Genomic DNA, 12,439 nt, shown 5'->3' with positions numbered 1-12,439 from the left:
ATTCATAGTGGAGGGGGAGGCTGCAGAGATTAATCGGGTTGTAGTAGCTCGTTGCCCATACCGGTGATCAAAAGAAAATAAAAATAACATGCATATGTACTATACTGAGAGGTCTGCAAACCCGCAGCCCATGTGGACGACAAAAATAACATGCATTTGTACTGTATTGGGAGGACTGCAACCCCACTGCCCATATGGACGAGCCGCCATTGGTGTTGGCATATAAAGTTATTAAATAAATAAAAAATAAAATAAATGTCTCGGTCCTGTGTTCGATCCGCACGCTACAGTTTTCTGTATTTATAGAGCTACCGCGAAATCCGTCTGGTAAATTGGCTTTTAATTGGCTTTTGTTCGACTTCCTGAGAAATCAGCGTATGTACTTAAAGGTAAGAGGGTTGACTGATTAAATCAGACGGAGACGTAATCCAGAAACAACGTGTGAACTTAACTTCTCTTTAAGCGCTTCTCTCTTGTAAGTCATAACCAGAGATCGGCGGACAAGATGCTTTTCCCCACAAAAAATGGTTCACTATTGCCAATTACCATTTTCAACCTTTTTTGGCTCTCTTGCTTTGTAGGACAATAGTAAACCATTTTTTGTGGGCAAAAGCAACTTAGCCGCCGATCTATGGTCATAACAATTAACAAATATTAATAATTAATAAAAAAAAACATTTTTTAGGTGACACCACCCCTAGCGATGCCACTGACAGTGATATTTATAATTGAGTATGTATAGCGAAGCAAACTTTTAATTCCAAAACAAGAAAACAATTTTTATATTCAGATTTTACTGTTTGTCATCTATCCTTTATCGAAATGGGTGAATGGCGTCGTCCACACACACGGTATCTACACCCGATATTTACGAAATTTTCCATTTCCAGTTCCCATATTGCAACCTGTGGTTGCTATTTAGGAACTGGTTATGTAAAATTTCGTAAATATCGGGTATAGATACCGTGTGTGTGTGTGTGTGGACGACGCCAATGGGTAATTTCACACATCGTGATTGCACACACGAAAATCGCGAATACGGAATACTAAAATTGTCGTTAGTGTCATAGTAGTGATAGTTCGCGTTTTGAATCTCGATGGGTGGAATTTTCTAGTGACAGATATTCCATGGTCGAGATTTTAGTGACGTCATGACTAGAGGTAGGATAGCCAAAGTGCCGCTAATTGTTTCATTGTTGTAAATCCTTTGAAAAAAAGGTTCGGCAAACCATTAACAATGCATTTACAACATTTGAACAATACGCGGCACCCTCTGGGTCCGGGCTTTAGTCATGACCGTCATGTGCGAAATAGTCACCGAACTGGCCGTGATACATCCACTAAGTGACCGTTGATGATTACGCCATTGCACATGATTTTATAGACTCGGTATTTCTAAACAATGAGAGGTGTAATGGTCAGAAAACAGTTTATCTGAAAACAGTTATTGGCCGTCCCAAAAGAACCCTTCGGGACGCCTGGACCAGAGGCATGAAACCGGAACAATCTTGGAATACCGGGACGCTTTGCAGCCCCATATTTCATATATTTATTATTTTTAATAAAATCAGCATTGTCGAAAATAATCCAGTTCCAGTTTGTATACAAGCAAGTATTGAATAAGCAGTCAAAATTTAAAGAGCGGCAAAATTACAGAGAATTATTTCATATTTACGAATCAACAAAAAATATTAGAATGAAATAGATTTAATATAACTAGAAATCATATCACCTTACTATAAATTTTTTTGTCGTTTCTGTAAAACATTTCGACCCGAAAATGATGACCAAAGCATTTTTTTTTCAGTATCGCGTTGCATTTTTTATTAAAAAATAAAACACTACGTGCGTCGATATTATTTAACTTGTATATTTTGTTATTTTGCATTGAATATAAAAAACGCCAACATATTTTTGATGACGTGTTCAATTAATGAAAGACGAGTTATTATTGAATAGTGCCGTGATTTTATAATTAAAACTGCGTGAATTGGAAAACGAGAGAGACGAAATCTTATCCGATGACAATGATGATGGAGATATTGGTTTACATCCGCTATTAGACTGTTTTCATATAAAATTGTATAAAAAACGGAAGAGCGGAATAATGTAGAAAATAGTGTCAAACCAAAGAGCGAAGTAAAACTAAAAAAGAGCCTTGTAAATACACGTAAGCTATTGATTTATGTATAAAATACATATACGTATGTATGTAGATTCTTTTTTGATAGTGAAAATTTGGTAAACGGACTACTAGTCATATGTGAACCAGTCACAGGACAACTGGTCGCTCTAGATCGGTCACACGTGATCACCCGTCACATTAAAACTGGTCACACCCTAAAATCGGTCACGAGAAAACTGGTTAACCGATTTTAGGGTGTGACCAGTTTTAGTGTGACGGGTGATCACGTGTGACCGATCTAGAGCGACCGGTTCACATTTGTCTAGTAATCACCGAACCTGAAAATTTACATGTTTTAAACGAGAGTGATTATCATCAATGTCATGTTATGCACGACAAAACTAAGTGACATTTTTAAAACCTGGCATTAAATTACATCCTAATCATACTGCAAAGTTTCTAAGAAAGAAATAAATAAATATTGTTTTAAGTTCTTACAATGCCATATCGCATTCACGACGGATACCGCGATTACATTTTATCTAAATGTAATAGGAGACTGCAGCGGACGAACGATAAGCCACAGCTGGACGATAAAAGAAATATGCATATGCAATTGCATTCTTCCTAGCAGACGTTCAGTTTCATTTCAGATAACCTCATGCTTGGTGTTGCCACACTTGCCATTCACGAATCCCAAAACAAGTGAATCGAGGAAATGAATTTTCGTGCAGTCGTGCCGACCGGCAGCGGACGCCGCGTGACAAGCGGGCCTAGAATCGAGAACACGCACTTGCAAATTGTGAGCAGCGTAGGGCTTCCGCCTGCGAGTTGACAATCGACATAAGTTCCGAGTGAAGCCGAAGCCGAAGCCGAAGCCGAAGCTGAAGTCGAAGCCTCAGCGCGAGCAACATGTCGGGCCGCACCTCCAAAGATGCGGACGACCCTCCCGGTAAGCGAGTGCGGGAGCGCGAGGCCACCTCCTCGTCCTCGTCCTCGTCAGACTCCTCGTATCGTATCGTATCGTATCGCATCGCATAGCTAATCGTCGATTGTCGTGTGTTTCAGCAGCCGCGGCCGTGACTCGGCGCACCAGATCGAGCCGAAGCAGTACGACCGTGCCGCCTCCCACCCCCACCCCCGCCCCCGCCCCCGCCCCCACCCCTTCGCGCACGCGCTCCAAGAGAGGACAACACAAGCCGGTAAAATGCCTAACCTCTTATTCTCCCCCTAACAGATGCAAACCTAACCTACAAACTAGTAGCACTGCTGCATACTAGTTTCGTTTCACAACAAAAGAGCGACCGGGCTACCTTAAATACTTGCAGCAACTGGTCAAATTTGTTTCATACGTTCTGTTTCGTTTTCAGTTTAATCAAAATGGCGTCTAAATATTTCACTAGTCCGTCTGCTGTAGGAAGACCTTTAGGTAAAACGTACATGCCGTCCCTTTCGTGAAATGCAATGTGACCTTGTAAGAACGTAAAACAATTTCGTTGTTTTTATTTATTTATTATTAGTGGTTTTACCCGGTATTTGTAATATAAAACGCTTAAATATGGCTGATCAATGGTAAACATTTTATTTTATTTAAATTCATTTGTTTTTTTATTATATTTAACGTCACTGATTCTACGAACCAAAACTTACATACATACAAAGTCTTGAAATTATGTATTAGATTATTATAATTCATTCAAATTTTTTTAAAGAAAATAAAGGACAAAGAATTATTTTATTACTTAAAAAAATGCTTTATAAGTTTATAGCATTTAAAATATAAGCATACAAAATTTTGAATTTCAAACAATTATATTTATTATCAAAATTTACCGCTTGATTAGTATGTTTAGATAAAAAAGTAGTAAGCGAAATATTATCAGAATAAGCTCATTAATTTATGGAAAAAAATATTGAAAAAGAAGTCTATTTGACAATTCGCTAAATAATCAATTACTATTTTAAAGCATTTAAAAGTCACAATCAATAAGAAAAACCATCCGACTATTAATTCCAATACTAGCTTTTTGCATACAAATACTACAAGACTAATCGTCAAAAAACCATAAAAAAAATCATTTTTTTAACCCTTTGCCTGTGGCAAAAAATATATAGCGAACAAACCCTGTACGCGGCCACCTTTTTCGCGAATTTTGCAATCGAGTTTTCGACCTTAGATACAGATTTTAATATTTACTCAAATAACCAGATATGTTAATTAACACATAAAGTATTATTTTAAACGATAAAATACATAATATATCTCGTAGTTTTGGCTTAATTGTCAAATAATCATTCTTCATATAATTGAGACGTATCGTCGCCATTGTTCAACAGACGTGACGTCACATAAACGAGGTTTCAGTATGGTTCCACAAAAAACTAATTTTGACTGGTATATATTCATTTTAAACAAATTGAATAGATGGTATTCAACTCTCAGTAATATATTCAACCAATTTTGAACCTTAAAACAGTTGAAATAGGCGCACATAAGGCTCAAAATCCCGTGCAAAGTTCAGAAATTCTATGAAAGACAGCCGCACTACAGACTTGTCGCCCAAAGCTTCCATAGAAGACGGCCGCAAGCAAACGGTTAAACGCTCTCATCTCATAAACAAAAAGAAACCAACAAGAATCATTGTCATATTCGAATTTAGTGGGTCAAACTTAATAAATATTGATTAATCTTCGCTCTGATATTTTTTTTTTTGTTGCTTGCTGAAATCAATACAGGTTTGAAAAAATTTTTGAATTGCATCTTTAAATATTTCGGCGTTAATATCTTTAGCGATAGTTAGTATTACAAAAGGGCAATTTTAGAATATATGTAAATAAATCTAAAAGACAGAGCAGTGAAATAAAGGACTGTCCTCTTAATTAAAGGACGTATGGTCAGCGTAACTATAGTGGTACAGGAAGTCACGTCCTTTGGCGTTTGATGACCTATGACCGTTTCACGGTGGGGGTCCCCCAAAGCGAATTCGGGTGTAGTTGCACGTGCCGAGTGCATTTGTTTGGTATCTTGTAAGTGTATGCATATCCATATGCAACCGAGACCTGTCAAGTTTCTGCTACATTTCTTCAAATATGGTATTCACCGTTATCTCTCACTGAAAATGAAATATGTAGAACCAATGAATTACTTAGAATTAGGCAGAATTTTTTATGCATCCAGTATTTTGTCCATATAGAAGAGATAAAAATAATTGATCCCAATCGAAATACAGAACATGGAAATGTTAATCTATTAAAAAATTAATACCGATAAAATTAAAGAAATAAAAGTCTCATGTAAGGTTTCTATTCATACTGGTTTTTGTGTTGTGAGATAAAATCAATACATTTTTTTTTATCAAATAAGACAGGTTGAAATATTCAAATGATGTATCCTACAAATCAGTCCTGAATAAATTCTGAATATATAGTATGTATTTTTTCTGAGCTCTACCAGCACTTAAATTACAATAAATGTAAAATGGATGTGACTCCACAATAATATTCATTTATTTGTAATGGTCGTTAGGTGAATGAATATACCTAATTGATTTTTAATATATTCCATAAAGGTAATGGTTTACATACATATATAATTTCCTGTATTGACGTTTTTTGTGGCATGAATAATATATAATTAGTCCAATTCTCTTCTAACCCCTGCTCCATCATTAATCGATTATGTGAAAAATATTTTATTTCCATGGTGATTGTTTCCAGAGCGTGAAATTCATGCTTGTAAAAAGTGCGAAATCAATATAACAGAGCCATAGCATTACGTATGTACATAGTTTGGTACTTATGAAGTAGCTCAGTGCTCGGTTCATTCAGAAAATTTATCTTATCTCTGTGGATTTGTTACGAATCTTTATGATTAAATCTATTTAATTTTAAACTATTTTATTAAATAATAACCTCAACACATTAACGATAACTGACAATAATATAAATATTTGTATTTGTGGAAGAGTTGTTATTTAGTCGGACTGTATTTGTGTTAAAAAAAAAAATACCGATTTGTTATGCTATATTTAACAGCAGATAAAAAATTCATTTGAGCTGTAATGTTTTTTCGACGTCATTTACGTAATCAAAATAAATATATTTAGTTGTTCTGTAGTTCATAGTTTTCTCGTTTTTGACACGATTCAAATTAAACTTCACTTTGTTGCTTTATTCACAAATCTTATCTATGATTATATTGAACATTTGTTTATGTGAGGCTATTGTGTATGTATACCTATATATTGATCAAACAATATCTGTCATTATATCAATAATTCAAACGAATGTGTAACATTGTAGTTATTATGGATTTTGTTTCAAAGGTATTTGAAGATACGGAAGATTTAAAAGAGATGTCGAAAGGTCTTCAGAGTTTTTTGGATCAAGAAGATTCCGGTGATTTTGAACCGACAATTAGCTGTGATCAATCGCCGGCCAACGACTCTCCCCCACCACACATTTCACGCGGTTTCGAAGAAGAGAGCAACGGCTTAATGGAGGGTGTGTTAAAATCTTGCTTCGAGGGAAACATGATTCCCAGTGACAACGCTGAAATATTGAGCACCTATGAAACATCTGACGCTTCAGCCACTGATTACATTAACGACTCTGAGAATGCATCTCTGGAATACAATTCCGCTGAAGTGGACGTAAAAAAAGATGACGAAGTAAAAGTGGAAGAAAATGATGAGAATATGATCGAATATACGGTCGAGGAGACAGCTCCAGTTACTATAGAAAAAGAGGTATTTATTTATAGCTTTTTTTTACAATCTGTATTACATTAAATAAAATGATGATATATTGCCGTTGTCATAATATGTTGCGTCGTCACTATTATGATATCTGAAGTCATAACTGTGGACTGGCAAGGGCCATCTGATTGTATATTATTATCATCACATAAAAAATTACTATTAAACATGTTTATCTATAAATATTACAATATTTATAGGGTGTTGAAGATGAGACTGAAGTTGTTTCTGAAGATGAATTACCTGTAGTAGAAAAACCTGAGGTGAAGGATGCCGAAAATGTATCTGATGATGAATTACCTGGACCGAAGCCTGCTGATTTACCGGCCGATACTGAGGTATATTTCACTAAAACGAGTCATGTTGTTTATTAACAAACGAGGTCGTAACAAACTTTCTTGTTCATTAGGTGGTATCTGAAGATGAATTGCCATCTGGTAAAAAAGATACACCGGATAGTAATAGCCGTAAGCGTAAAACTGACGCTTCAATGGATGGTGGCTATGATCCGGGATCTCCGACATCCGAGGGCGAGACTGCATCTAAAAAACAAGCCGTTAGCAAAGTATTGTCATTTGGCATTGATTAAAATTATGCTTTTTCTCGTTTATACACTGTGATACAGATTATTTGTGTTATATTGTAGGATGGCGATGGAAAACCCCAAGCTTCCGATAAAAGATCTTCGGACGATAAGGGTTCTAAGAAAAAGGCACTACCTGAATTAGACAAATATTGGAAGGCTGTCAATGACGATGCTGCAGATTTCACTGGATGGACATACCTTTTGCAATATGTCGATCAAGAAGTTAGTGTTTTCACATTTGAATTTGACGTCAATAATGTTGAAATTTTTATAAATTGAATGTTTGTTAAAATAGAACGATGTAGAAGCAGCTCGTGAAGCCTATGATGCTTTCCTCTCCCACTATCCATACTGTTATGGATACTGGCGAAAATATGCAGATTACGAAAAACGAAAAGGAAGCAAAAAGAAGTGCTTAGAGGTGAGTTTCGTTTCTTAGTTTCGCTTTCTTTTATATAACATTGAATGCATGATTGTAAGTTTCATATATATAAATTCCATAAAATATAATAAAAATTCCAATTGATTTATATACATATATATCTATATCTATATACAATATAATATTGAAATTTAAATGAATAACAGATTTTTCACCTGTAATTAGTCTAAAATGGATGTGCAATTGTCTTTGCCTACAGCTGACTGTCTGCCGGATGTTGAAAAAAAGCCAACGGATAATAATGAAATATAATAATAATAATGTCATACAATTATTATATATGTGTTGTAATTATTGTTAAGGATATCATGTAATATTTTATCCTGTACTTTCGTGATTCGTGAGGCGTATTTTCGCATACATATTTGGCTTTATACATAATATAATATTTAAGTAGGCAAATCGGTTCCCATTGGTATGTATAGAATCAGGCTGTGCTACTTTATATGAATTTATATGGTGTGAATATTGAGATATTAGTACGTAATATTATTATGAATGGGTATGGGAAAACAAGAATGTAGCGCTGAAGGAGGGAGATGCGGGGAGACGGAGCGTCAGTCCGCCGATCCCTGGTCGCTGGGCACACCGCGCGCAGCCACTCCTGCAATCACAGTCAGCCAGTAAGGACAGGTGTTATCTCACACAACACAATTACAATATATATTAAGTGCCATATATATAATTATGTTTACAAAAATATTTCATCACTCCGCTGACATTCCTAGCTTTTTATTTCAATCTCATTGTATCTATACAAATCATCTGAATGGGACTTTAGAGTGGAATCTGGAATTCTAATGTTGTACTGAACATATTACATTTTTACACACAACTAATGTTGTGCCCATTGAATATAATGTAAGGTAATTTATAGGCGCGCGCGTATTAATGCGCCGTTGAAATGATAAATGAATCGGTATGTATGTACGCTCCTGCGCATCTGACAATGACCCCACCCATTCTAACTCGCTCAATATCAGGAGCACATGTCAGACGCTCCACATCCCCCCACTTCCCCGCTACCCTTGCGTCTCCTCGACACGATCGATCTATGCATAACTTATACTCCTGGTATTCTAAAATTTGTTTTTTTGAAATCTCATATCCTAAAATACCCACATACATCGCGTCCGTTTATATATATATTACACAATTATTATCAAAAAATGTTATATTACAAACTTCTTTTTATTTTTATCTCAATCCATATCCTCAATTCACCTAAGCGCTTAAATATGACGAAAATTTTTTGTTTTAAAATTTATCAACATTTATTCAACAATTTATTCCTAACTTTACATAATATAAAAAAAATATACTAGCCAGGAAGGCGCATTGGGTTTACCAGTTAGGTAAACCTGGTAAATGTAATCACTTTAAGAAGTCGAGAAGTATTTAAAACGTTTTATTTTTGTAATAATTGTCGAATTATAGAATACTACTCATGTTTTTAATACTATTTTTATTCATTGAAGCATGGAGTAATCGAAATTCCTTGAATTTATTAAATACAATCTTACTTTACGTTAAATGTATGTATATTAGAGCCAATTTCTATACTGACATTTAGTTACAGCTGTAGCAAGATTAGAGCAAAATGGAGAAATAAACTGATCACAACAAAGTCCTATTTCAGTATTGCATTATATATTAATTTAATGTGTCAGTTGTGTGCTTGTAAATATTTTTGGGTCCTTGAGGTATATATAAGCTGACAGTGTCATGTATTATTATATAGTGAAGTGTGAATTCCGAAATTAAAACCACCCATTGCAAGTCGAATGCTCCATGATTAATTTTTATTTTATGTTACGCGCTGAAGGTCTTGGAGAGAGGTATGCGTGGCATCCCACTCTCGGTGGATTTGTGGATACACTATCTCAACCACATAAAAGCCACACGATCTGACGATCACGATTACATACGGCAACAGTACGAAAGGGCTCTCGGTGAGTATTCATTTGCACAATGTTGGGGTATTATCTGATTTTTTGTGTTTTCATTTGTACGTCTGTTTGATGCCTTAGCCGCTTGTGGACTTGAGTTCCGTTCTGACCGACTTTGGGAGTCGTTCATCAAATGGGAATCAGAAAATGGAACATTGCCAAATGTGACTGCACTGTATGACAGGTTGTTGTCTACGCCTACTCTCGGATATACTACGCACTTTGACAAGTGAGTTCATATACATACATAAATTGACAAGGATAATACTGAACACTAGTCGTTACGAATGTTTTTATATAAAATTTTCAGTTTTCAAGAACATATTATGTCTCACTCTGCAAACGCGTGTATACCGGTTACGGAATTCTTGCAATATCGTGGTGAAGTCAGGACTCAAATGAAGAATGCGACAGTGCCAGATTCTGATGCTGATATCCCACCCGGTGAAGAAGAAGCAGACGATCATCTTGTAAGTATTTTTCGTATTATTTGATGATTAATTTTTGTTTTGCAAAATATTTATTTTCAATTATAATTGCAGAGATCTGATGAAGAGAGCACAGCTATTAAAGAACACATAATAATGATTCGAAGCAAAATTCACAAAAATACCATTGATCAAGTTGCGCAACGATGGAACTTTGAAGAGGGTGTAAGTATATAAATTTACATGAATTATTATGCACATTATTATTTGATTATATTTTTTCACGCATGTTTGTTTTATATACATTGCAGATTAAACGACCATACTTCCATGTGAAACCTTTGGAAAGATGCCAACTTAAGAATTGGAAGGCATATCTGGAATGGGAGGAGCAGAAAGGTGATCAAATGCGTATTCTCGTCCTCTACGAGAGGTGCTTGATTGCATGTGCTCTATATGAAGAATTTTGGCTCAGGGTAATAATCTGATAAAATTATTACATCCATATTTTGATTGATGATGGGTATTTTAAATATATATATTTTTTCAATTGCAGCTTGTTCAGTATTTGGAAAGTCAATATACTCGTGAAGATGTTGAAGAAGAAGAAAAAACAAAGTTGATTGTTAAAGCGAGAGACGTACTCGAGAGAGCATGCACCATACACCATTTGGATAAGCCTGTTCTTCATTTCCGATGGGCTTTCTTCGAAGAGCAACATGGAAATCAAGGACGTTCATCTGAAATTCTTGAAAGGCTTGATAAGACTTGTCCAAATTTGCTTCAAGTTGCTTATAGGTATAAATAGAATATTAGTTTAATTTATATATCCTTTTTAAATTATATTATATTATAGTTGATTTTATGTATATTTTAAGACGAATAAATTTGGAGAGGCGACGAGGCGATTTTGACAAATGTTGTTTGTTATACGAGCATTATATCTTATCGGCGAAGAGCAAAGCAGCTTCGTCCAGTCTAGCTGTGAAATATGCAAGGTTCTTAGTTAGAAGTCGAGGTGATATATCAGGAGCTGTTAAAGCACTAAGAATGGCAGCTGCTCGCGATCCAATTTGTCAACGTCTCTATTTACAAATGATGGATGCCACAATGTCAAAACCTGATTTTGAATTATCAGAAGTTATCGGTTAGTACTTGAAACATTTTTTTTTGTATTTCGATTCGTTTTTAGACATTGACTTACATACGTATATTATATCAATTCTTTCAGCATTTGTTGATGAGTATATGGCAATTGAAGGTGTGGATAGTGAAGCTCGTCTGCTATTCGCTCAAAGAAAACTAGAACTTCTGGAAGAAATGAGCGAAAGTGTTCCAGACATTCAAGCGGCTTCTTTAGCCTATCAAACATGCTCCAAACAATACCACAAAAAGAAGAAGGACAAAATGTCAAGGTATCCGAAACACTTTCATTACCTAACATTTGAATTCATGTATGTTCGACTATATACGTAATACATATTAACATTTCTTATTTTTAGTGACCCGAGTGGTAACAGTAAAAAGAAAGGCGATGGCAGTCAACCACCTTTACCCCCAAGTGGCACTTCTGCAGCAGGAAGCGTTGGCACTGGTAGCTACGGAAACTATAGCGCCAGTGCCTACGGTTATAGCGCTCCGCCACCAGCTCAATCCACCACTCAACAATCATATGACAATGGAACGTATCCTCAATCTTATCAGCCTTGGACGCAGTATCAACAGACGCCAAATCCCTACCAGCACAATCCTTGGCCATACCAAAATTACTATTAAAGATTGAGTTGTATTTCTATATATTTTTTTTAATATATATATATATATATATATATATATATATATATATATATATATATATGTATGTATGTATATGTATATATAGTTTTGAAATTTTCTTCATATTAGAATTAATTTAGTTGTAAGCCTCCGTCATGTTAATTTGTAAATACATCTTATGATTTAACAGCACTCGCGAATTATGGATTTGTTTTTATTGTTGTTTTTTTCTTTTCACTTGAATAAAATCTAGGTTTTAATTGCAATGAGTGAGTGATCACTTGCAATGTCGTTTATATATATTGTTAAAAAATTGTGTCCTTTTTTTTACGTCTTGATATGAATTAGTGTGACTAATAAAAAAGTTTAGCACCAT

The 12,439-nt window shown here is 35.2% G+C and overlaps 1 protein-coding gene across 1 annotated transcript; it reads left to right on the top strand.

Annotated features, from left to right (window-relative positions):
* Window positions 1-2,765: 2,765 nt before the first annotated feature.
* On the top strand, window positions 2,766-12,439 carry LOC143910536 (pre-mRNA-processing factor 39-like). The gene is made up of 16 exons (XM_077429045.1): window positions 2,766-3,077; window positions 3,194-3,327; window positions 6,451-6,873; window positions 7,083-7,220; window positions 7,292-7,447; window positions 7,529-7,690; window positions 7,764-7,889; window positions 9,736-9,862; window positions 9,941-10,088; window positions 10,170-10,329; window positions 10,402-10,512; window positions 10,599-10,763; window positions 10,844-11,085; window positions 11,166-11,434; window positions 11,519-11,702; window positions 11,790-12,439. Exons 1-16 carry the CDS (start codon window positions 3,038-3,040, stop codon window positions 12,061-12,063), a joined length of 2,859 nt encoding a protein of 952 aa, XP_077285171.1. The 5' UTR covers window positions 2,766-3,037; the 3' UTR covers window positions 12,064-12,439.

This window comes from Arctopsyche grandis, chromosome 4 (assembly GCF_051622035.1).
Source record: "Arctopsyche grandis isolate Sample6627 chromosome 4, ASM5162203v2, whole genome shotgun sequence".
Taxonomy (NCBI): Eukaryota; Metazoa; Arthropoda; class Insecta; order Trichoptera; family Hydropsychidae; genus Arctopsyche; species Arctopsyche grandis.
This window is presented reverse-complemented; position numbering and strand designations above follow the sequence as displayed.